The 26,408-nt window shown below is 44.8% G+C and overlaps 1 protein-coding gene across 1 annotated transcript in view; it reads right to left on the reverse strand.

Annotated features, from left to right (window-relative positions):
* Positions 1-26,408, reverse strand: part of LOC137367180 (dynein axonemal heavy chain 8-like) — a 2,531,605-nt gene that overhangs the window by 903,491 nt on the left and 1,601,706 nt on the right. Inside the window, exons 128-129 of the mRNA XM_068028616.1 lie at positions 17,926-18,048; positions 16,617-16,830 (exon numbers count right to left, since the gene is read on the reverse strand). Coding sequence (XP_067884717.1) covers positions 16,617-16,830; positions 17,926-18,048 — 337 coding nt within the window. The remainder of the gene's footprint in view (positions 1-16,616; positions 16,831-17,925; positions 18,049-26,408) is intronic.

A 26,408-nucleotide genomic window follows, 5' to 3' on the forward strand; every position in this document is an offset into this window, starting at 1 on the left:
ATGTAAAGACTACCACCGACCAGGATGAGGTATGAAGGAGAGACTTAAGGACATTTACAGAGTGGCTTTTGAAGGAGGCACACAGTCTAGTGTGGAGTGTATATAGTTACTATGCAATAAAGATTAATGCTTAAACAGTACAGTCTAAGAACCTCTCTGACTAGACTGTATACAGTGACAGCATAAAGAACAAAATATATAACAAGGGTGATGGGGACTTGGTTTGGCATAGGATACAAGCAGCAAAGTTATGGATGAGTTGAAGTTTGCAGAGGTGAAGGATAGGAATTTCGCTCTGAGAGCACTGGAATGTGGTGAATCTGGACGTTTCAAAGACTGAATGAGGTGTTTCAGCAGCAAAGGACAAAAATCAGGGCAGAAGCAGGTGATGCGATGGAGATGTAAGTAGGTGGTCTTTATAATGGTAAAGATAGGGGTTTCAAAGTTCAGCTCAAGGTCGAATAGGAAGGATGCTGAGATTGTGAAGTTTGGTTCAACCAGAGGACGGAGATAGATTTGGTGGCAAGCAATCTATTTTGTACTGGTGGCTGAAGACAATGGCTTCAGTTTTTCCAACGTTTAAGAGTCCAACAGTGCAGATAAGCTTGCAAGAAGGCTAATGTATAAAAACTGAAGACCACACTGTAACACTGGCTGTTACATGTTATGTGGAGGTTTTCCTAAAAGAGATGGTGCAAATCTGCCACTTGTCTCCATGTTAAACCTCAACCTCTTTCAGCAGACCTCCACTATTAGTAACGCAAAGCTGTATTTTTTTTTTATTCGTTCAGGAGATGTGGGCATCGCTGGTTAGGCCAGCATTTATTGCCCAGCCCTAATTTCTCTCGACAAGGTGGTGGTGAGCTGCCTTCTTGAACTGCTGCAGTCCTTGGTGTGTAGGCACAGGGGACCTGACAAGAGAGATCTGCTATTCAACAAAGCAGAAAGACTTGTGTGCCATCTGAAAACATCAAAAGTCTTTTCCTGCTCTTGTTAGTCCTCATTTTCCAATCCCAATTCAATTGGAGCATTGAATGTAGTGCCTGAGCTGAACACAAACCTGGAATGTGGATTTATTTTTTGCAGCGGCTCATTTTTAAATGAAGATTCCAGCTTTCCAGTAACGCCTGTTCCATTTCAGTGTGATGATTGTCCAAGTCATAAGTATGGCGTCGCGGACTATGCAACTCTTCTGTTCCTAAGCAGGAGGTTCAATTGTTCTTTTGTACAAATTGAATGTATTAGCGCTCAAAGCAATGACAATTTTGTAACGGAGAGAAACTAGTCAGCAAGCGAAAGTTAAACTGCAAAAGTAACATTACTAGCAACCAGCATATATTCACCACTGGCATGAGACTCAATACCGACTGCAATTTTTAGGCTAATGTAACCAAAAATAAAATGAAGTGTGAATAAAATTAAAAACAAAAAGTTTTGGAAAATACTCAGCAGGTCTGGCAACATCTGTTGAGAGAGAAGCAAAGTTAACGTTTCAGGTCAGTGAATAGAATTACTTGGATTTCCCACACATTGGGCTGAATTTAATGCAGTCATCAAAGGTGGGTATAGTGGCGGAGGGGGATGGAGAATTGTATTAGAACCGTCCACCCGTAAATCCGCCATTCTGACATGGGTTCCAGGTTCTGTCAGTGTCGGGGAAGCATTGCCACCCCTTTGCGATGGGAAGCTATTTTAAATTGCTGACTTGCTGTTTTAAACGCATTTAAATATTGTTAATTTTGATTTAATGATTGGCCTTCGGTTTTGTGAATGGCGTGGCAGCACTCACATGCCCTTGGTTTCACAAACACTAAAACCAGGTGGCACCGAGGCGAGAGGCCACATTGTTGCGACGGGGAGGAGGGGAGTTTGGAGGCCATTATGGAATGTGTAGTTGTGTGCTCTGCAAGGGGGTCCAGGGTCTTGGGGCTCTGAAAGGGGTTCAGGGTCTTGGGGGTGATGCAAGTGGGTTTAGGGTCTCGGCGACTCTGCAAAGGGTTTCAGTATAGGTTTTGGGGGGACCTGTATTGGGGTTCCAAACTCTGTGTGATTTGTTTGATTGCTCACACTGCTGGAACACAGGGTGGGCCATCAGCAAGGTTGGGCTCTGAGGACAATCAATGATTCTGCCAAGAGAACTGAAAAATCCTCAGTTGCCAAGGCAAGGTCGTCTCTGCATCGACAGCACTCTGCAGGCCCACAGGTCACCTGGCATAGGTCTCATACACCCTGTATTTTTGGACTCCCAAGGCGTGATGTAGAGCCTCTGATGGAGGGAGGGACAACAGGATGCACCAGCTCGTGAAGCTCCACAATAAGAGCCACAGCAGCCTGCCAGGCCAAGATCGCCCGATTATGCCAGAGAGTGTACCGGACTCGGATCAGCTACTGCCAAATGTCCGAGCACCACTGTCAGTGAAGACAATGGCTCTCCAGGGAGGCCATCACCGACTTATGAGCCCTGCTTCAAGACAAATTGGGGGTCACCCTATGCCCAGTGGCCATGGAAATCACTATGGCACTAAACATCTACACATACGGACCTTTCCAAGGATCCACCGGGAACATGTGTCGGTTCTCCCAGGCAGCAGCCCATTGCTGCATCAAAGAGGTGACCAATGCCCTGTTTAAGATGACTGCTGACTATGTGCGCTACCGAACTGATCCTGACAGTCAGGCAGAGAGGGCCACTGGATTTGGGGCATCGCTGGATTTACCCGGGTGCAAGGTGCAATAGATTGCACGGATGTGGCCATCAAAGCTCCCACTGACCAGTAAGCCGCCTTCATCAACAGGAAGAGTTTCCACCATTTTTATTTGTTTGTGGGAGGTGGGCGTCACTGGCTAGGGCCAGTATTTATTGTGCATCCTTAATTGCCCTTGAGAAGGTGGTGGTGAGCTTCCTTCTTGAACCACTGCAGTCCTTGGGGTGTAAGTAGACCAACAGTGCTGTAAGGAAGGGAGTTCCAGGATTTTGACCCAGTGACGGTGAAGGAATGGTGATATAGTTCCAAGTCAGGGTGGTGTGTGGCTTGGAGGGGAACTTGCAGGTGGTGGTGTGCCCATGCATCTGCTGCCCTTATTCTTCTAGGTGGGTTTGGTAGGTGCTGTCGAAGGAGCCTTAGTGAGTTGCTGCAGAGAATCTTGTAGAGGATACACACAGCTGCCATTGTTCATCAATGGTGAAGGGAGTGAATGTTAAAGGTGGTGGATGGGGTGCCAAACAAGGAGGCTGCTTTGTCCTGGATGGCATTGAGCTTTTGAGTGTTGTTGCAACTGAACTCATCCAGGCAAGTGGACAGTATTCCACCATACTCCTGATTTGTGCCTTAAAAATGGTGGACAGGCTTTGGGGAGTCAGGAGGTGAGTTACTCACTGCAGAATTCTCAGCCTCTGACCTGCTCTTGTAGACACAGTATTTATATGGCAGGTCCAGTTTAGTTTCTGGTCAATGGTAATGCGCAGGATGTTGATAGTGGGGAATTCAGCAATGGTAGTGCCATTGAATGTCAAGGGGAGATGGCTAGATTCTTCTTGCTTGAGATGGTCATTGCCTGGTACTTGCGTGGTTTGGATGTTACTTGCCACTGATCAGTCCAAGCCGAGATGTTGTCGAGGTCTTGCTGCACATGGGCACGGACTGCTTCAGTATCTGAGGAGTCGCGAATGGAACTGAACATTGTGCAATCATTAGTGAACATCCTCACTTCTGACTGTGATTGAAGGAAGATCATTGATGAAGCAGCTGAATATGGTTGGGCCATCAGTCCTGGGACTGAGATGATTGATCTCCAACAACCACAACCATCTTCCTTTGTGCTATGTATGACTCTAACCAGCGGAGGGTTTTCCCCAATCACATTGACTGCAGTTTTGCTAGGGCTCCTTGATGCTATACTCAGTCAAATGCTGTCTTGATGTTAAGGGCAGTCACTCTCACCTCCTCTCTGGAGTTCAGGTCTTTTGTCCATGTTTGCACCAAGGCTGTACTGAGGGCAGGAGCTGAGTGGCCCTGGCAGAACCCAAGCTGAATGTCAGTGAGCAGGTTATTGCTGAGCAAGTGCTGCTTGATCACACTGTTGACGACCCCTTCCATCACTTTGCTGATGATCGAGAGCAGACTGATAGGGCGGGAATTTGCTGGGTTGGATTTGAGCTGCTTTTTGTGTACAGGACATACTTGGGCAATTTTCCATTTGGCACTTCTGGCTGAAGATGGATGCAAATGCTTCAGCCTTGTCTTTTACACTAATGTGCTGGGCTGCCTCATCATTGACGTTGGGGATATTTGTGGAGCCTCCTCCTCCTATTAGTTGTTTAATTGTCCACCACCATTAATGACTGGATGTGGCAGGACTGCAGAGCTTAGACCTGACCAGTTGGTTGTGGGATCACTTAGCCCTGTCTATTGCAAGCTGCTTCCGCTGTTTGGCATGCAAGTAGTCCTGTGTTGCAGCTTCACCTTGCTGACACCTCATTTTGAAGTATGCCTGGTGCTGCTCCTAGCATGCCTTCCTGCATGCTTTATTGAACCAGGTTGGTCCCCCAGCCTGATGGTAATGGCAAAGTGGGGAATATGCTGGGCTATGAGGTTACAGATTGTGGTTGAATACAATTCTGCTGCTGATGATGGCCCATAGCACCTCATGGATGCCCAGTTTTGACCAGCTAGATCTGTTTGAAATCTATCCCATTTAGTATGGTGGTAGTGCCACACAACACAATGGAAGGTATCCTCAGTGTGTAGACTGGACTTTGTCTCTACAAGGACTGTGTGGTGGTCAATCCTACCAAGACCGTCATCGACAGATGCATCAGCAATGATAGGCAGATTGGTGAGGATGAAGTCAAGCATGTTTTTCTCTCTCGTTGGTTCCCTTACCACCTGCCGCATACCCAGTCTAGCAGTTATGTCCTTTAGGACTTGGCCAGCTCGGTCAGTAGTGGTGCTACTGAGTCACTCTTGGTGATGGACATTGAAGTCCCCCACCCAGCATATATTCTGTTCCCTTGCTACCCTCAGTGCTTCTTCGAATTGGTGTTCAACATGGGGAAACATTGATTAACGGCTGAGGTGGGGTGGTAGGTGGCAATCAGCAGGAGTTTTCCTTGCCCATTTTTCATAAGATCATAAGAACTAGGAGCAGGAGTAGGCCATCCGGCCCCTCGAGCCTGCTCCGCCATTCAATAAGATCATGGCTGATCTTTTCGTGGACTCAGATCCACTTACCCGCGCTCTCACCGTATCCCTTAATTCCTTTATTGTTCAAAAAGATAGCTACCTTAGCTTTAAAAACGTTTACTGAAGAAGCGTCAACTACTTCACTGGGCAAGGAATTCCATAGATTAACAACCCTCTGGGTGAAGAAGTTCCTTCTTAATTCAGTCCTAAATCTGCTCCCTTTAATCTTGAGGCGAATGCCCTCTTGTCCTAGCTTCACCTGCCAGTGGAAACATCCTCTCTACTTGTATCTTATCTATTCCCTTCATAATTTTATATGTTTCTATAAGATCCCCCCTCATTCTTCTGAATTCCAATGAATATAATCCCAATCTACTCAGTTTTTCCTCATAAACCAACCCCCTCAACTCCGGAATCAACCTAATGAACCTCCTCTGCACCCCCTCCAGTGCCCGTACATCCTTTCTCAAGTAAGGAGACCAAAACTGCACACAGTACTCCAGGTGCGGCCTCACCAGTACCTTATACAGCTGCAACATAACCTCTCTGCTTTTAAACTCAATCCCTTTAGCAATGAAGGACAAAATTCCATTTGCCTTCCTAACTACCTGCTGTACCTGCAGACCAACCTTCTGCGATTCATGCACAAGGACACCCAGGTCCCTCTGCATAGCAGCATGCTGCAACTTTTTACCATTCAAGTAATAATCCTTTTTACTGTTACTCCTACCGAAATGAATGACTTCACATTTATTAACATTGTATTCCATCTGCCAGACCTTTGCCCACTCACTCAATGTATCTATGTTCCTCTGCAAAGTTTCACAGTCAACTGCACACTTTGCTCTGCCACTCATCTTAGTGTCATCTGCAAACTTTGACACCCTACGCGTGGTCCCCAACTCCAAATCATCTATATAAATTGTAAATAATTGCGGTCCCAACACCGATCCCTGAAGCACACCACTAGTGACTGATTGCCAACCAGAATAGCACTCATTTATCCCCACTCACTGCTTCCTGTTAGTCAACCAATCCTCTATCCATGCTAATACTTTACCCCGAACGCCATGCATCCTTATCTTATGCAGCAGCCTCTTGTGCGGCACCTTGTCGAAGGCCTTTTGGAAATCTAGGTTCACCACATCCACTGGGTCCCCATTGTCCACCTTGCTTGTAATTGCATCATAGAATTCCAAAAGATTTGTCAAGCATGACCTGCCCTTCATGAACCCATGCTGCGTCTGCCCAACGGGACAATTTCTATCGAGATGCCCTGCTATTTCTTCCTTGATAATAGACTCAAGCATCTTCCCCACTACAGAGGTTAAGCTAACCGGTCTATAATTCCCCATATTTTGTCTACCTCCCTTTTTAAACAGTGGCGTCACATCTGCTGTTTTCCAATCTGCTGGGACTATCCCAGGGTCCAGCGAATTTTGGAAAATTACCGCCAGTGCACCTGCTATTTCTCCCGCCATCTCTTTTAGTACCCTGGGATGCATTCCATCAGGGCCAGGAGACTTATCAATCCTTAGCTCCATTAGCTTGCCCAACACTACCTCTTCCGTAATAATGATTGTTTCCAGGTCCTCACCTACGTTCGTCTCTTTGTCAATTACTGGCATCTTATTAATGCCCTCCACTGTGAAGACCGATACAAAATACCTGTTCAATGCCTCGGCCATTTCATCATATCCCATAACTAAATTCCCCTTCTCATCCTCTAAAGGACCAACGTTTACGTTAGCCACTCTTTTTCGTTTCATCTATTCATAGAAACTTTTGCTATCGTTGTGCAGCTTTTCCAGGAGCACAGGCATTGCGAGCGAGGAGTGAACAGCTGGGAAGTCAATTTCATCGGGAGTTTCGGTGGAGCAGGGACTGCTGGGGAAGTAGAAACCTATATATTTGGGCTGTTTCTGAACCCGAGGCACTACTCTTGTAGTGTCTCCCACCTGCCTTCCTCCTTTTACCAAAAAAAAGGACTTGGTTGTGTGTAGGTAAGATAAGGCTTTTTCTATTTCTCTTCTTGTTTTATCGTGGGATTGGTTAAAATCTTGGGAATTTAGAATAGTGGGAATGGAGGTTAAGGCAGTTGAATGTTCCTCCTGCAGAATGTGGAAGGTAAGGGTCGCCAAGGGTGTCCCTGCTGACTGCATCTGCGGGAAGTGCACCCAGCTCCAGCTCCTCGAGGACCACATTAGGGAACTGGAGCTGGAGCTGGAGGAACTTCGGATCATTCGGGAGGCGGAGGGGATGATTGAGAGGAGTTATCGGGAGGCAGTCACACCTCAGGTAAAAGAAGAAGGCAGATGGGTTACCGTCAGGGGAAGGAGAGGGAACCAGCAGGCAGTGCAGGGATCCCCTGTGGCCGTTTCCCTCAACAACAGGTATACCGTTTTGGATGCTGTTGGGGGAGACGACTTACCAGGGGTAGGCAATGGGATACAGGTCTCTGGCGCAGAGTCTGTCCATGTTGCTCAGAAGGGAAGGGGTAAGAGGAGCAGAGCATTAGTCATTGGGGACTCCATAGTTAGGGGAACAGATAGGAGGTTTTGTGGGAACGAGAGAGACTCACGGTTGGTGTGTTGCCTCCCAGGTGCCAGGGTACGTGATGTCTCGGATCGTGTTTTTGGGATTCTCAAGGGGGAGGGGGAGCAGCCCCAAGTCGTTGTACACATAGGCACCAACGACATGGGTAGGAAGACAGATGAGGATTTAAGGCAGAAATTCAGGGAGCTAGGGTGGAAGCTTAGAGCGAGAACAAACAGAGTTGTTATCTCTGGGTTGTTGCCCGTGCCACGTGCTAGCGAAGTGAGGAATAGGGAGAGAGAGGAGTTGAACACGTGGCTGCAGGGATGGTGTAGGAGGGAGGGTTTTGGTTTCCTGCATAATTGGGGCTCTTTCTGGGGCAGGTGGGACCTCTACAAACAGGATGGTCTTCACCTGAACCAGAGGGGTACCAATATCTTGGGGGGGGAGATTTGCTAGTGCTCTTCGGGGGGGTTTAAACTAATTCAGCAGGGGGATGGGAACCTAAATTGTAGTTCCAGTGTGCGGGATGTTGAGAGTAGTGAGGTCAGGGATAAGGTTATAAGGACACAAGAGGGCACTGGCAAGCAAGAGCTTGGTTTAAAATGTGTCTACTTCAACGCCAGGAGCATCCGGAATAAGGTGGGTGAGCTTGCAGCATGGGTTGGTACCTGGGATCTCGATGTTGTGGCCATTTCAGAGACATGGATAGAGCAGGGGCAGGAATGGATGTTGCGGGTTCCGGGATTTAGATGTTTCACTAAGAACAGAGAAGATGGTAAAAGAGGGGGGGGTGTGGCATTGTTAATCAAGGAAAGTATTACAGCGGCAGAAAGGACGTTTGAGGACTCGTCTACTGAGGTAGTCTGGGCCGAGGTTAGAAACAGGAGAGGAGAGGTCACCCTGTTGGGAGTTTTCTATAGACCTCCAAATAGTTCCAGAGATGTAGAGGAAAGGATAGCAAAGATGATTCTTGACAGGAGCGAGAGTAACAAGGTAGTGGTTATGGGGGACTTTAACTTTCCAAATATTGACTGGAAATACTATAGTTCGAGTACTTTAGATGGGTCAGTTTTTGTCCAGTGTGTGCAGGAGGGTTTTCTGACACAGTATGTAGACAGGCCAACCAGGGGCGATGCCACATTGGATTTGGTACTGGGTAACGAACCCGGCCAGGTGTTAGATTTAGAAGTTGGTGAGCACTTTGGTGATAGTGATCACAATTCGGTTAGGTTTACCTTAGCGATGGGCAGGGACAGGCATATACAGCAGGGCAAGAATTATAGCTGGGGGAAAGGAAATTATGATGCGATTAGGCAAGATTTAGGATGCGTAGGATGGGGAAGGAAACTGCAGGGGATGGGCACAATCGAAATGTGGAGCTTATTCAAGGAGCAGCTACTGCGTGTCCTTGATAAGTATGTACCTGTCAGGCAGGGAGGAAGTTGTCGAGCGAGGGAGCCGTGGTTTACTAAAGAAGTTGAAGAGCTTGTCAAGAGGAAGAAGAAGGCTTATGTTAGGATGAGACGTGAAGGCTCAGTTAGGGCGCTTGAGAGTTACAAGCTAGCCAGGAAGGATCTAAAGGGAGAGATAAGAAGAGCAAGGAGAGGACACGAGAAGTCATTGGCGGATAGGATCAAAGAAAACCCTAAGGCTTTCTATAGGTATATCAGGAATAAAAGAATGACTAGAGATAGGTTAGGGCCAATCAAGGATAGTCGTGGGAAGTTGTGTGTGGAATCGGAGGAGATAGGGGAAGTGTTAAATGAATATTTTTCGTCAGTATTTACAGTGGAGAAAGAAAATGTTGTCGAGGAGAATACTGAGATACAGACTACTAGGCTAGATGGGATTGAGGTTCACAAGAGGAGGTGTTAGCAATTTTGGAAAGAGTGAAAATAGATAAGTCCCCTGGGCCAGATGGGATTTATCCTAGGGTTCTCTGGGAAGCCAGGGAGGAGATTGCAGAGCCTTTGTCCTTGATTTTTATGTCGTCATTGTCGACAGGAATAGTGCCGGAAGACTGGAGGATAGCAAATGTTGTCCCCTTGTTCAAGAAGGGGAGTAGAGACAGCCCTGGTAATTATAGACCTGTGAGCCTTACTTCGGTTGTGGGTAAAATGTTGGAAAAGGTTATGAGGTAGGATTTATAATCATCTTGAAAAGAATAAGTTCATTAGAGATAGTCAGCACGGTTTTGTGACGGGTTGGTCGTGCCTCACAAACCTTATTGAGTTTTTCGAGAAGGTGACCAAACAGGTGGATGAGGGTAAAGCCGTGGATGTGGTCTATATGGATTTCAGTAAGGCATTTGATAAAGTTCCCCACGGTAGGCTATTGCAGAAAATACAGAAGTATGGGATTGAAGGTGAATTAGTGCTTTGGATCAGAAATTGGCGAGCTGAAAGAAGACAGAGGGTGGTGGTTGATGGTAAATGTTCATCCTGGAGTTTAGTTTCTAGTGGTGTACCGCAAGGATCTGTTTTGGGGCCACTGCTGTTTGTCATTTTTATAAATGACCTGGATGAGGGTGTAGAAGGGTAGGTTAGTAAATTTGCGGATGACACGAAGGTCGGTGGAGTTGTGGATAGTGCCGAAGGATGTTGTAGGTTACAGAGGGACATAGATAGGCTGCAGAGCCGGGCTGAGAGATGGCAAATGGAGTTTAATGCGGAAAAGTGCGAGGTGATTCACTTCGGAAGGAGTAACAGGATTGCAGAATACTGGGCTAATGGGAAGATTCTTGGTCGTGTAGATGAGCAGAGAGATCTTGGTGTCCAGGTACATAAATCCCTGAAAGTTGCCACCCAGGTTAATAGAGCTGTTAAGAAGGCATATGGTGTGTTAGCTTTTATTAGTAGGGGGATCGAGTTTAGGAGCCACGAGGTCATGCTGCAGCTGTACAGAACTCTGGTGCGGCCGCACCTGGAGTATTGCGTGCAGTTCTGGTCACCGCATTATCGGAAGGATGTGGAAGCTTTGGAAAAGGTGCAGAGGAGATTTACTAGGATGTTGCCTGGTATGGAGGTAAGGTCTTATGAGGAAAGGCTGAGGGACTTGAGGTTGTTTTCGTTGGAGAGAAGGAGGAGAAGAGGTGACTTAATAGAGACATATAAGATAATCAGAGGGTTGGACAGGGTGGATAGTGAGAGCCTTTTTCCTCGGATGGTGATGGCAAACACGAGGGGACATAGCTTTAAGTTGAGGGGTGATAGATATAGGACAGATGTCAGAGGTAGTTTCTTTACACAGAGAGTAGTAGGGGCGTGGAACGCCCTGCCTGCAACAGTAGTAGACTCGCCAACTTTAAGGGCATTTAAGTGGTCATTGGATAGACATATGGATGAAAATGGAATAGTGTAGGTCAGATGGTTTCACTGGTTGGCGCAACATCGAGGGCTGAAGGGCCTGTACTGCGCTGTAATGTTCTATGTTCTATGTTCCATCTGTCTTTATATTCTGTGCTAGTTTTTTCTCATGTTCTATCTTACTTTTCTTTATAGCTCTTTTTGTGGCTTTCTGTTGACCTTTAAAGTTTTCCCAATCTTCTAGTTTCATGCTGTTTTTGGCCACTTTGTATGCCTTCTCTTTCAATTTGATAGCCTCCCTTATTTCCTTAGACACCCATGGCAGATTACCCCTTTTATTCCAGTCCTTCCTTTTCACTGGAATATACTTTTGCTGAGCACTTTGAAAAATTGCTTTGAAAGTCCTCCACTGCTCGTCAACTGTCCCACCATAAAATCTTTGTTTCCAGTCTACTTTAGCTAAGTCCTCCCTCATTCTATTGTAGTCCCCCTTGTTCAAGCGCAGGACCCTGGCATTGGATTTTATCTTCACACTCTCCATCTGTATTCTAAATTCAACCATACTGTGATCACTCCTTCCAAGAGGATCCCTAACTATGAGGTAATTAATTATTCCTGTCTCATTACACAGGACTAGATCTAGGATAGCTTGCTCCCTCGTCGGTTCCATTACATACTGTTCAAGAAAACTATCACGGATACACTCAACGAACTCCTCCTCAAGGCTACCCTGACTGAGCTGGTTCGACCAATCTACATGTAGATTAAAATCCCCCATGATAATTGCCGTACCATTTTTACAGGCATTAGTTATTTCTTTGTTCTTGCCCGCCCCAATGTGATGCTATTATTTGGTGGCCTTCCGACTACGCCTATCAATGACTTTTTCTTCTTAGTGTTTCTAATTTCCACCCAAATGGATTCAACCTCATTCTCCATCGAACCTATATCATCTCTCAGCACCGCCCTGATGTCGTCCTTGAATATCAGAGCTACACCATCTCCCTTACCTTCCTGTCTGTCCTTCCAAATAGTCTGGTACCCCTGGATATTTAACTCCCAGTTGTGACCAACCTGTAACCATGTCTCCGTAATGGCTACCAAATCATATTCATTCGTGATGATTTGTGCCGTTAACTCATCAACCTTGTTACGAATGCTACGAGCATTCAGGTAAAGTGCCTTTATGCTAGCTTTCTTAACCTCATGATTTCCAACATCTCTAATAATAACTCCTGAGTTATCCTTCCTTTCTGCTTCTTTCATAGTCTGCCTTGAACTTAAACCCTCCTGCACACGTTAACCTGCTGCTTACCTTTTTATTTACCATCATGTCGTTTTCCCTTTCCCTTCCCCCCGACTCACTAGTTTAAAGTCCTGGAGACCACCCTATTTTTGACCTGATGCCATGATACTTCATGGGGTCGAGCATCAATGTTGAGAACTCCCAGGGTAATTCCCTCCTGCCTGTATACCACGGTGCTGCCACCTTTGGTGCGTCCATCCTGCTGGTGGGATCGGACATACCCAGGGATAGTGATGATGGTGTTAGGGACATTGACTGTAAGATTTCTTTTTTTATTCATTCATGGGATGTGGGCGTCACTGGCTATGCCAGCATTTATTGCCCATCCCTAATTGCCCTTGAGAAGGTGGTGGTGAGCTGCCTTCTTGAACCGCTGCAGTCCATGTGAGGTAGGTACACCCACAGTGCTGTTAGGAAGGGAGTTCCAGGATCTTGACCCAGCGACATTAAAGGGACAGTGATATAGTTCCAAGTCAGGATGGGGTGTGACTTGAAGGGGAACTTGCAGGTGGTGGTGTTCCCATACATTTTCTGCCCTTGTCCTTCTAGCTGGTAGAGGCCGCGGGTTTGGAAGGTGCTGTCTGAGGAGCCTTGGTGCATTGCTGCAGTCCATCTTGTAGATGGCACACACTGCTGCCACTGTGCGTCGGTGGTGGAGGGAGTGAATATTTGTGAATGGGGTGCCAATCAAGCAGGCTGCTTTGTTCTGGATGGTGTCGACTTCTTGAGTGTTGTTGGAGCTGCACCCATCCATCACACTCCTGACTTGTGCCTTGTAGATGGTGGACAGACTTTGGGGAGTCAGGAGGTGAGTTACTCGCCTCAGGATTCCTAGCCTCTAACTTGCTCTTGTAGCCATGGTATTTATATGGCTACTCCAGTTCAGTTTCTGGTCAATGGTAGCCCCTAGGATGTTGGTCGTGGGGGATTCAGCGATGGTAATGTCATTGAATGTCAAGGGGAGATGGTTAGATTCTCTCTTGTTGGAGATGGTCATTACCTGGCACCTCTGTGGCCCGAATGTTACTTGCCACCTATCAACCCAAGCCTGGATATTGTTCAGGTCTTGCTGCATTTCTACACGGACTGCTTCAGTATCTGAGGGGTCGCGAATGGTGCTGAACATTGTGCAATCATCAACGAACATCCCCACTTCTGACCTTATGATTGAAGGAAGGTCATTGATGAAGCAGCTGAAGATGGTTGGGCCTTGAGGAACCCCTGCAGTGATGTGCTGGAGCTCAGATGATTGATCTCCAACAACCACAACCATCTTCCTTTGCGCTAGGTATGACTCCAGCCAGTGGAGGATTTTCTCACTGATTCCCATTGACCTCAGTTTTGCTTGGGCTCCTTGATGCCATATGTCAAATGCTGCCTTGATCAACCTGGTGGAGTGCTGCGGTATGCTCTGTCAAGAGTGTCATGTATTGTGGTGGTCTGCTGTACTCTACACAATCTAGCGCTGCTGAAGTTTGGGAGGCCTTATGTAATGAGGACATGCCTGAGCTACACTCATCCACCGATCAGGAGGACAAAGAGGAGGAAGAGGGGCAAGCAGCAATGGATGATGAAAACACTGTGCAGGAGGCCAGACAGGTTGGGCGACATACAAAGGAGACAAGAGACAACCACATATTGACCCGGTTCCAGCCAAACTGATGTCCACTCACATAAAGTCACAGGCTCACCTTAATGCATGAACTGTTTCGCCTCCTTTCCCTTGTGTTCCCTGTCTTGTGACTGGCTGCAATACACACTAGTGCCTATTGGAGACCATACGTTAACAAAGGCTCTCATCACATTGGCAGGTTAATGAGGGCTGTGGTTACATTGGCATTGCTCGAAGGATGGAGGGGGAAGTCAGCAGCTCACAATTAAGGCATAATGGAACATGGCTTTCAGACAATAATGGGTAATGATTGGCACAAAAGAACTTTTAATTAACCACTAATTTGCTTCGTTGCTACACCCGTGGAACCCAAAGTGTGGCTAGGTGGTCTTCTTAACATGTTTGCAAGTGCTCTAATGCGGTGTGAACCCTGCGACAGTAGCTGGGCTGGAGGCAAGTTGCTGATAAGGCTGCCCCTTGGCCTGTGATGCCTTTGGTGGGCGTCCTCTGGCTGCCTGAGGCATGGAAGGTCTAGTGCAGAACTCTCCTCAGGCATTCCGGCCACTGGAACTGAGCTCACTGGCAGAGGGGCTGAGGAGCCAGTGTCCACATTCAAAACGTCCTGAGGGGAGCGCTCAGATGTGGAAGGCAGCCTTTTCCCCTTCTCAGGTCCACTTGAAACCACCAGAGAAGGAGGAGCGGGAGAAGTCTCCAGGAACAGACGGACGAGGAGCAAGAGACGTCTTCAGGCTCCTGGTCCTTCTCTCACCTGGTTACTGTTGTGTTGAGCTCATGCCCAAGGTGATGCTGTGCATGTCTGCGTGCATCTGTGGGATCTGGGTCTCCATGAGGGTGATCATCAACCTCTTAATGGAGAACGCCATGTGCTCACATGCCTGAGACACGGTAGCAGTCATCAATGGTCTCCTCCATTGTCAGCTCATGGCTGTGCATGGCCTCTGACATCTCTGCCATATGTTGCTTTACATCTCTGTGCAATTCCAGCATACTCTGTGCTGTCAATGCCAGAGGTTTGTCATCATCCTGGGGTTCAGCATGGGCTTGACTACCGACAGTTCTCCGACCATCAGAGGCCTTGTCTGTATCAACCTCAGCCAGCTGCTCTGGTTTGTGTATGGTGCTCTCACCAGCCTGTGACCCTGATTCTATAGCTGAGTGGTAACCCACTAAGGTGAAAGTATCTAAGCTGGTGGAAGATGCAGGAGAGTCATGTGACGTTGCATCCTCTGAGTGATTTTCCTCTTCAGAGGTTGATGGCAGTCGCCCTGTGGTTGCAATCTCCTGCAGACACTGACTTGCATGAGAGAACACAGACATGTGTGGGTTAGGCTGTGCCGATCTCTTCATGACAACCATGTGTGATGTGGGTCTCCAACATTAATGAGTATGTCGATGGAAGCCAATCCTCAGTCTCTTGCGCAGGGACTGTAGTCTTCACATCCGAAATTACGCAGCTGCCCTGGGTCTCTGCCAGTTCTAAGGCTTCTTCCTCAGAGGTGGTGAGAGGACAGATCATGAGCTCCTCCATCAGTCTGGGACGTCTCCCTCTTGTTATGGGCCCACTTGTCCTGCAAGAGGAAGGATGGAGAAAGTAGAGACTGGCAGAGAGATCAACATGACAGTTCTGCTGGTGTCAGCCCCTCGTCCCCCACTGGGGGATCTGATTTTTCCATGCTGCCACACGCTGTCAGGGGAGTTAAGGGGAGTGAGATATGAAAGTAGGTGGCCTGGGGCCAAGATGCAGCTATGCATCTGTCAGAATGGGGTAATAACCTAGCGCCTCTGTCATCGCCATCATAGTGACACCTTCCCCATGTCACGCACCCTCTTACGTATTCACATGCATTCGCCAAAAAATGAGAGTGGTATGGACCTCTCACCTTGGCTGATTGCAGGAGGTTGTTGATCCTCTTCCAGCACTGGACCTAGTTCCAGTGGGTGACCCCACAGTTGCTGACCTCCTCTGTGATCTTGCTTGGTCAAGTGGGAGGACCTGTTCTTGCCATTACTGGGAAGAGAACCTCCCGCCTTTCCCTTGTAGCCTGGAGGAGAATCAGCAGGGAGGCATCGCTGAACCATGGAGCCACCCTATGTCTTGCCTCACACATCCTTTGATGTCCTTCTCAGTGAGGGTGGGGGGGAGGCGCGAGGGGTGGCATTGAGGTTCCATTAATCAGTTCAGCAGCATTTTTAACAGTCAAATGAAAGCTGCCAGAGAATATAAGGTAGGAGTGAATGCAGGGCAGGCAGGCCCCAGCATCTGCTTTGGAGCCATCTGACACCGTAATTGGCGACACGCCTCCCACCCCCACCACATAATTGAGGGTAACCTGTGCCTCGACTATGCAAAATGACCACCCGTCATGTGATCGTTGGGGGGTGGGGGTGCTGCCCACGTGGCAGACAGGAACAGCATCCATTTTCAGGCCCTCCGCCTGTAAATTCAGCCCATTATTTGGGTTAGTTGTTGTTTTGACACTTAATCAGATGAAATCTTTTGTTCAGAACTTAATTTCTGTATGACACTAAGATGGCATTACAATTAGCAGCACAGAATATTTATAAGATATGTATGATGTACAACAGGATAATAATGGCATTTTCTGCAAAGCTGGAATATTTGATAGAAACAAACCAGAGCTGATAATTACCAAAGATTTTGTCGATTGAAGTGTTGCTGGGGAGTGTACAGTTGAAGATTGTGAAGTGCCTCTTTAAACGCTGTGGAATGTCATTACGCCCTCCCCCTGGATGGATCATTGCAGCCATTAAGTGCACATCAACAACTTTAGTAAAGTCTCCTGGTTTATCCAAGTTGTACATTCCTTGCATTTCTATCATCTGACGAACTATTTCATTAGTAATCTAAAAGCCAAAAAACAAGAAAAATGGTGCTGCTTAAATTTTAGATGGTTGTTTGGCATATGGCATTAACTCATGATAAACTGGGATAAATGAGATCATTCTGCTTTTCTTAGCTAATCCATCCAGAAAAAATTATAGTGCCCCATCACAGTATACAGGACAATTCCTCTGCCTTTTTGGAGAATATAGACATTCGCTTCTCACAACAAAACCTGCAAGTTAGCTGAACCAGGCTTTCCCTGCAACATCTGAGATGCAGCACTCTACAGCTGGGCCCTCACAGGCACGAGCATTACAAGTCAATAGCCAGGAATAGCAATCTTGCACCAGCTTTTCTGAAGGCACTAGCTGAGGACCCCAGAGTAGGAGTCAGGTTAATAAACCTTCTTCTAAGAAAAACACTACTATGGGTGAGAAATTAATTGATTTCCCATTAAATTAATCACCTTTATCACATTTGACACTTTTTCTGCTCTGTGATTTAATAGCAGATTCTGTGTTTGAATTTTCAGAACGTTATTGATATTTGCAGATATTGGCAGCCTGCCACAGGGTAAAGGAGTTGTGGCAGCTGCCTGGATGCTGTTGATGTGATCAGACATTAGAATGGATATTAATGGTAGGCTTTGTACGAAAGTTGCTGATTGGTTCTGGTGCCCTGGTGGCAACACGTTTGTAGTTATCCTGGGCATGAGGAAAGCCTCCACTGTTACACATCCCAGATCTCTTTCATGTTGACTGTGAGATCAATGGAGAAGATGATGTACAGCTCAGCTGTGGACTGCAGACAAGGAGATGCAACTGACATTCTCTATAGCAGACTCAAAGGAGCCACTGACAAAGATGTCAAGGTCTTCAGCAGCCATTGACAGGTAGTCTTGTTTCAGCAAAAAAAATACATTTTGGAAACCCTGAATGGCATCATAAGAGCAAATGCGACAGAGCCAGAGAACCCCCTATATATGCAAATGTCACCAAGGTTGGAAGTTTAGTTGGGTCAGGAAACTACCTCTCTGACAGGTGGAAGTCCCAACTAGCTGAGATAATACCAGTGGGTAAATCTAGGATGAATTATTAAAAGTTAAAGTTATTTACCTGATCTCCCCATTCATTGATAACTGGCATGTTGATATCATCAACAAATATAGTCATTTTCCGCCCACTTGGAGGTCCATAGGTACTCCCTACACGTTTTTCTACATAACTTTCAACAGTTCTCTGAAAAGATAATGTAAATATTTATATAAAACAATTACTCTCTCATATTATTGTATCACAGTTACCTGTGAGCTTTGCTTTATATTTGTGTCTGTTTTACAATCCTGATAAAATAACTAATGGTGAATATTGCTGAAAATAGAGACATGTTGTCAAAGCTTTTCATCTTGCACTCATCAGGACAATCTTTAAGAATAACCAATGTAAGGGAAAACAACAATTTATACTGCATGAGAAGGGAGTGCTGATTGGTTGGCAAGTGAACTCTGATTGGTAGAGGTGTTGCCATGGAGAATGCACCTGTTTACAGTGACTGACAGTTAACTGCCAAGCTTAGTTTGAAATTTAAACCAGGCAGCTTGACTCTGATTGGTCCAGGCATTGCCCTGAGGAATGATACAGCGAATGGCTGTCACTTATTTTGTTCAGCTGAAACATGTGCAATGTTCTTTCTGTCTGCAAAGAACAGGGCCCTGTGTATTAATGTATGTAGTTTCCAATACTTGCAAATGCTCCACACTGCGAGCCTAACTGACAATCTTAAATTAGTTGTCAGCGTAATACTTAGCAAACTGCAAATTATTTAGCAAACCTTGTCCAATCACGGAATCACATCTAATGTTGGACACCGGCTGGTTGGGTACTGCCTATACCTTGCCCATTGCAAACAGCGGAAGGGACATGTTGTTTGATATGATCCGCTGGTCTTTGGGGCGTACAGCCTATATACTTAGCATCACACTGGCATTGAAATTCATATATCGCAGTACTCATTTGTGCGGAAGGCAGGGCATCTTTTTGGCTTGACGGCAACATCCTGTTAGTGGTGAATACCACACATGTTGCTACTGCGTTGCAGCAGTGAGAAACAGCTAACTTTACCTGTTGCTCAAATTTTTGGGATGCATTACCCTTCCAGCGTAATTTGAGGTAGACTGGACACTTTTCAGGGCCGAAAATGACGGCTTTAAACCCGTTCATACGTTTACGCGACATACAGTGAGAAATCATCTGTTCAGAGTAGTCATTGTCATGCAGGATGTCTTTGAGTCGCCCTATTTCAGTATCAAACCTGAATTGTGAGCAAATGGCTTGGGCCCTATTTATGAGGTTGCCAATAAGGCCAATCTTATAGCATGTGGTACTGTAAGAATCCCAACGCGTTTATTGAACAGTGAAGGTAGGCTTGCGGTAGACCGTGCCAACCAATCAGTACTCTCTTCTTATGCAGTATAAGTTGTTGTTTTCCCTTACATTGGTTATTCTTGTGTATTGTCCTGATGAGAGCAAGATGAAAAGCTTCGACAAAATGTCTTTATTTTCAGCACTTCTCAAGTTCTGTACTACCAAACTACTAATGGTGAATAATTTGACAGTGCAATCCCATAGTACAGCATGTGCATGCTAAGTAACTAAGTATCATCATTTCTTTGGCTGTTGCTGTGTGGTGCCCTGTAGTCCCCTGTCTGGCACTGTTATGGAGATGTCGACACCTTCAGGGCAGGTTTCAGGGGTCTTCTCAGGGCAACTTGGGTTGAACAATAAATGTAGCATTGTCAGTGTTGCCCATATTCCAAGAACTAAGAAAAATAAATTTGAAAGCAACTAGGGGATATGTTGTGCTTGGTTAATGCCATCAAAGCATTGCCCTCCACCTCTATTCAATCAGGTTTAAAGATAAGAATGTACAGTTAAGTTAATAAGCAGAAGCCAAGCTGCTATTCACAGATATGAGGATAAAATTACAGTTAAAAAAAGAAAAGAAAGAGTTGCATTTATATAGCAGCTTTCATGGCCTCAGACATCCCAAAGCATTTTCCAACCAATGAAGGAGGTTTTGGAGTGCAGTTGCGGTTGCAAAGTAGGAAACATAACAGCCAATTTGCGCAAGCAAGCTCCCACAATGCGACAATAACCAGACAACTTGTTATTAGTGATGTTGATTGAAGGATAAATATTTGCCAAGACAGTTAAAGGTTAAATTATTGAGCAGTTGTAGTAAAAAACTGGAGTCTCAATGAGAGTAAAGATTTTAGTCAGTGATTCTTTCGGTGCTCTCCAAAGTGTCCATCTCTGCCTCCTTACAAGCAGCAGCCCTAAATGCACAAGTCCCCTCTTTCATTGACTTCCTCACTCGATGATCTTCTGAGGGCTATTCCCATAAGAACATAAGTAATAGCAGGAGTAGGCCATTTAGCCACTCGAGCCTGCTTCACCATTCAATAACATCATGGTTGATCTGATCATGGCCTCTACTCCACTTTCCTGCCTGCCCACCACAACCCTTGACTTCCTTGTACATCAAAAATCTGTCCAACTCAGCCTTGAATATATTCAATGACCCAGCTCTCTGAGGTAGAAAATTCAAAATATAAAGAGCAAACTTCTCCTCATGCCATTCTTCCATACCATTACTCTCCTTGGACTCTGCCAGCCGATCAACAATCTGCATTTCCCTACAGAATGTTAGTTCATTTGTGAACAAAGTCCTTGCGATTCCCCTTATGATGGACAATTGTATTGATAGCACAGCTTTGACAGAACCTTGGCTTCCAAGTGGTAGCTGTACTCATCACCACATGCCACTCCCAAAACACGTGGTGGCACTATGTTTGTTATCACAAGTCATACCTATCCCTCTCCCCCTGCTCTTATCTCTTTTACCTTCTCCTCTTTTGAGCACCTCATTTTGTTCCACCTCTTTCGCTTGTCCTTTTAACTACTTCATCCGCCACAAACAATTCAAGCAGCACTTGTTCCTTTTTGAGATATAATATCTTTCCTACTTTCCTCCCTCAGCCACTGTGCCACTATGTGACACACTCATGCTCCGTGATTTCAATCTGCATTCCACCCACCTTGTGTTCTCTCCTTTCATTTCATTGCATTCTGTTATCCCTCAAACTCTCCTTAGTTACATACTTCCCTACCCATATTTATAATGGCTACTCGATTTTGCCTCTTTACTCACTAACACTAGAAGACTGCTGCCAAAGTTGGGAGAGTTGTCCCTCGAAATAGTCAAGCAACAGCTTGACATAGTCGTACCCACAGAATCAGCATAACTATCAGCCAAAGTCCTAGTCTGCTTCATCACCATTCTTGGGTATGTCCTGCCAACCCGCTGGACAGACACATCAGAGAGCTGGAGGCACAATGCTATACAGTCAGGGAGTGTGCCTGAGAGTCTTCGCTCTGGAGCCCATGAAGCCTATGGCTTCAGGTCAAAATGAAGAAGGAAACCCAGTTCTGATTACTGCCTACCACCCTCACTCAGCTGATGAAGCAGTAACTTTCCATGTTGAACATGACTTGAAGGTAGCACTGAGGGTAGCGAATGCATAGAATGCACTCTGGGTGGGGTCTTCAAAGTCCATCATCAAGAGTTTCTGAGTAGTACCACCTGATCAAACTGGCAGAGTCCTAAAGGTCAGAGCTGCCAGATTGAGCTTACGACGAAAGAACATGAGGGAATAACTTACATCCATCCAATCTATCTGTCACAAATGCATCTATCCATGATAGTCTCCGAGGCAGTGTCTGCACATTGGGGAGACACTGGTGTTGTGGAATTTCCATTTTTGTGTCAAAACCTGGGAATCTTTACTTTTTTTAAAACTAAAAAAAAGATTTCATGGACATTGAAACATCTAGAGATAACTGAACATTATGTTTTTTCTGTTAAAAAGAGGAAGGTCAACAAGAGGTTCCTGGTTTTTCCTAGTAAACAACTACTGGACAACAGGTGATTTCAAGTAACCAACACAGGGGGGTTGACTTAAGAACTATCCTTTGTTGTGACAATAGAGAACTTGTGATTAGCATGAGACTTGCTTGGAAATGTTGTTTCATTTTGAATTTTTAAAAGCCAGCAGGCAATTGAAATGTGAGATGGACCTGCCAGGAGTTCAGAAGAAAGCTATTAACTCTCTTCGAAAAATCCTTGCTCTCGAAAAGCAAAAGTTTGTATGAAGTTGTATTGTTGCCTCCTATAATTTTGAAGACGTCCTGAATTCTTGCAGAAACTTTGCATCTTTAAAAAGGACTTTTGCATCAAATGTGTATGAGAACTGACACCTCTGTTGCTGCACACCTGTTATAAGACTGATGTGAAGCCTTCTGCAGTTGAATTTCTTTGAACGTCTACCCAAAGCAGACTGTTCATCAACCTCACCTAGAAAGACTCCTACTGGCCACCAACTACTGACTTCCTTTCAGATCATTGTAGTCTAAGTTTTTTTTTTAATTCCTTCTATTCCTTTGTAACAGCTGGAAACAAAAATTCCTTTTTTCCCAATGAACCGGATTTGGATATATGTGAGTGTGTGTGAGAACTAGGATATAAAAAAACGGGGCTTTAATACTTCAATTCCGTATATATTTACTTAATTATTGGTTAAGATGTGGTTTTATAATAAACAGATAATTTTGTTGTTTATTAAATAAACCTGGTTGGTGTGCTTTATTCTGGGGTCAAATAGGATATCTTATTGGCTGTTTCGGTAAGTGGGAAAATTTATTGATATGCTGTGATCTGTGGAGAAGTAGGACTGCATTAACAGTGTACTCCTTCCGCCTAGTCGTAACAGTGGGCATGAGTGGCCTGCAGAAAAGGCAAAGGGAAAGGGTAGCACAGGTGCCACCTCACCAGAAAGCAAGGTTGCATGCAAGTTCTGCTCCAGATGACTCAATGGGGCAGTGTACAGAAAAAGTGAGATGGGAACACACAGAGCCATGCTTCACGGATTGCCAGACCTGCCAGAAAACCTGTGATCACAGTCATAGAATAGAAGCATAGAAATGGTTATAGCACAGAAGGAGGCCATTTGGCCCATCATGTCCATGCTGAAACTCTGCAAGAGCAACTTACCTAGTTCCACTTTCCCATCTTTTCCCCGTAGCCCTGCAAATTTCTTTGCTTCAGATAATTATCCAATTCTCTTTTGAAATCCTTGATTGAATCTGTCTCTACCACACTCTCAGGCAGTGCATTTCATACCCTAACCATGAGCTGTGAAAAATTTTTTTCCTCATGACACTGTTGCTTCTTTTGCCAATCACCATATATTGATTCCTCTGGTTCTTGACCCTTCTGCCAATAGGAACAGCTTCTCCCTATCTACTCTGTTCAGACCCCTCATAATTTTGAAAACCTTGATCAAACCTCCTCTTAATCTTCTCTTCTTCAAGGGGTACAGACACAGCCTCTCTTCTCCAAGGAAAACAGACCCAGATTCTCCAATGTATCCACAAACAGAAGTTTCTCATACCTGGAACCATTCTCATGAATCTTTTCTGCACCCTCTCGAATGCCTTCACACCATTCCTAAAGTGTGCTGCCCAGAATTGGACACATACTCCAGTTGAAGCTGAACCAGAGTTTTATGTAGTTTCATCATAACCTCCTTGTTTTTGCACTCGATGCCACTATTTATAAAGCCCAGCATACCATATGCTTGAGAAAGGATCCTGGCTCAGAAGATCATGAAGTGGAATCCGTATGGGTAGAGATTAGGAACAACAAAGGTCAGAAAATGGTAGTGGGAGTAGTTTATAGGCCCCCTAACATTAGTTATACCAATGGACAGAGCATTGAATAAGAAATTCTTGGAGCTTGTAACAAAGGTATTGCAATTATTGTGGGAGACTTTAAGCTTCATAGACTCGACCAAGCAAATTCGCAAGGGTGTTTGGAAGATATGTTTGTAGAATGTTTTTGTGACAGTTTCCTGGAGCAATATGTTCTGGAACCAACTAGAGATAAAGCCATTTTAGAAATAGTATTGTGCAATGAGGCAGGGTTTATTAGTAATGTCATAATGAAAGATTCACAGGCAAATAGTGATCATAATACAATTGAATACCACATTAAGTTTGAAAACGACACTCCAATCACAAACAAGAATCTTAAACTAAAACAAAACCAATTACCTGGGTATGGAGGGAGAGCTAACTAAGGTTGATAAATAGGACAGTAAATAAACAGTGGGAAGCATTTAAAGAAAAAATTCAAAATGTTCAACAAAAATATATTCCATTGAAAAACAAAAACCCAGTGAGAAAGATCCATCTACGGCGTATTAAGGAGGTTAAGGATCGTAATAGAATGAAAGAGGAGACTTATAATGTTGCAGAGAATATTAGTAAGTCTGAGGATTGGGAATGTTTTAGAAACCAGAAAAGGGCCACCAAAAAGTTGATAAAGAGGGAAAAAATAGAATGAGAGTAAACTCGCCAGTAATATAAAAACAGATTGTAAGAGCTTTACAAGCATATAAAAAGGAAGAAAGTAGCTAAAGTAAACATTGGTCCTTTGGAAGCAGAGGCAGGAGAAATTAACATAGGGAATAAGGAAATGGCAGAGACATTGAACAAATATTTTGTGTCTGCCTTCAAGGTCAAAGATACAAGTTACATACCTGAAATTGACAGTAACCTAGAGGCTAATAAGAGTGAGGAAATTAAGGTAATTAATAACAGCTGATATAAAGTACTGCAGAAACTGAAGGGACTAAAATCTGACAAATTCCCAGTACCTGATGGCCTAAATCTTTAGGGTTCTAAAAGAGATAGCTGCAGAGATAGTCGATGTTATGATTTTCCAAAATTCCCCAGGTTCTGGAACAATCCCAGCAGATTGGAAGTTCACAAATGTAAAACTGTTATTCAAGAAAGGGGGGTTAGAGAAAACAGAAACAACAGGTCATTTAGCCTGACATCAGTCGTCAGAAAAGTGCTGGAATCTATTTTTAAGGAAGTCTTAACAATGCATTAGAAAAGCATAGTATTATTAGTACAAGTCAACATGGTTTTTCGAATGGGTAATCCCGTTCAACAAGTTTATTTGAGGTTTTGAGGATGTAAAAGTAGGGTAGAAAAGGGGGAACCAGTAGATGTAGTATACTTGGATTTTCAATAAGGTGCCACACAAAGGGTTAATACACAAGATGAGGGCTCATGGAATTAGGCATGATATTTGAGCATGGATAGAGGATTGATTAACAGACAGGAAGCAGAAAGTAGGGATAAATGGGGAATTTTCAATTTGGCAGGCTGTGACTAGTGGAGTGCCTCAAGGATCAGTGCTGGGGCCTTAGCTATTTACAATATATATTAATGATTTAGACGAAGAGACAGAGAGTAAAGTTTGCTGACAATACAGAGCTAGGTGGGAATACAAGCTGTGAGAAGGACACAAAGAGGCTTCAAAGAGATATAGACAGGTTAAGTGAATGGGCAACAAGATGGACTATCGTGTGGGAAGTGTGAGGTTATTCATTTTGTTTGTAAGAATAGAAAAACAGAATTTTTTTAAAAGAGGTGAAACTTACAAATGTTCATGCTCAGATAGACTTGGGTGCATTCGTACAAGGAACACAAAACGTTAGCATACAGGTACAGAAAGCAATTAGGAAAGCAAGTAGCATGCTGGTCTTTATTGCAAGGGGACTGGAGTGTAAGAATAAAGAAGTCTTGCTACAACAGTATGGGGCTTTGGTGAGACCACACCTGGAATACTGTGTGCAATTTTGGTCTCCATATTTAAGGAACTATCTTTTTGCATTGGAGGCAGTACAGCAAAGGTTCATTAGATTGGTCCCTGGGGTAAGAGGGTTGCTCTATGATGAGAAGCTGAGTAAATTGGGACTATATTCTCTGGAGTTTAGCAGAATGAGAGGTGATCTCATTGAAACATTCAAGATTATGAAGGGGCTTGACTGGGTAGATATTGAGACATTGTTTCTGCTGGCTGGGGAATCTAGAACAAGGGGGCATAATTTCAGGATAAGGGGCTGATCATTTAGGACTTAGATGAGAAGACATTTCTTCACTCAAAAGGTTGTAATTCTTTGGAATTCTTGACCCCAGAGTGTTGAATACATTTAAGGCTGGGATAGACAGATATTTGGTCGCTCAGAGAATCAAGGGCGAGTGAGTGGGAAAATGGAGTTGAAGCCCAGGATCAGCCATGATCATATTGAATGGCAGAGCAGTCTTGAGAGGCCATATGGTCAACTCCTGCCCCTATTTCTTATGGTCTTATGTTCTTTGTTAACCGCTTTCTCAACCTGCCCTACCATCTTCAATGATTTGTGCACATACAGGAATATAGGAACATAGGATATAAGAACATAGGAAGATAGGAACAGGAGTAGGCTATTCAGCCCCTCAAGGCCTGTCCCGCCATTCAATGAGATCATGGCCTAACTCCATATACCTGCCTTTGGTCCATATCCCTTAATATCTTTACTTAACAAAAATCTATCTATCTCAGATTTAAAATATATAAAATATATATCCCCAGGTCCATCGATTCCTGCACCCTGTTTATAATTGTACCCTTTATTTTAGATTACCTC

This window comes from Heterodontus francisci, chromosome 3 (genome assembly GCF_036365525.1).
Source record: "Heterodontus francisci isolate sHetFra1 chromosome 3, sHetFra1.hap1, whole genome shotgun sequence".
NCBI lineage: Eukaryota > Metazoa > Chordata > Chondrichthyes > Heterodontiformes > Heterodontidae > Heterodontus > Heterodontus francisci.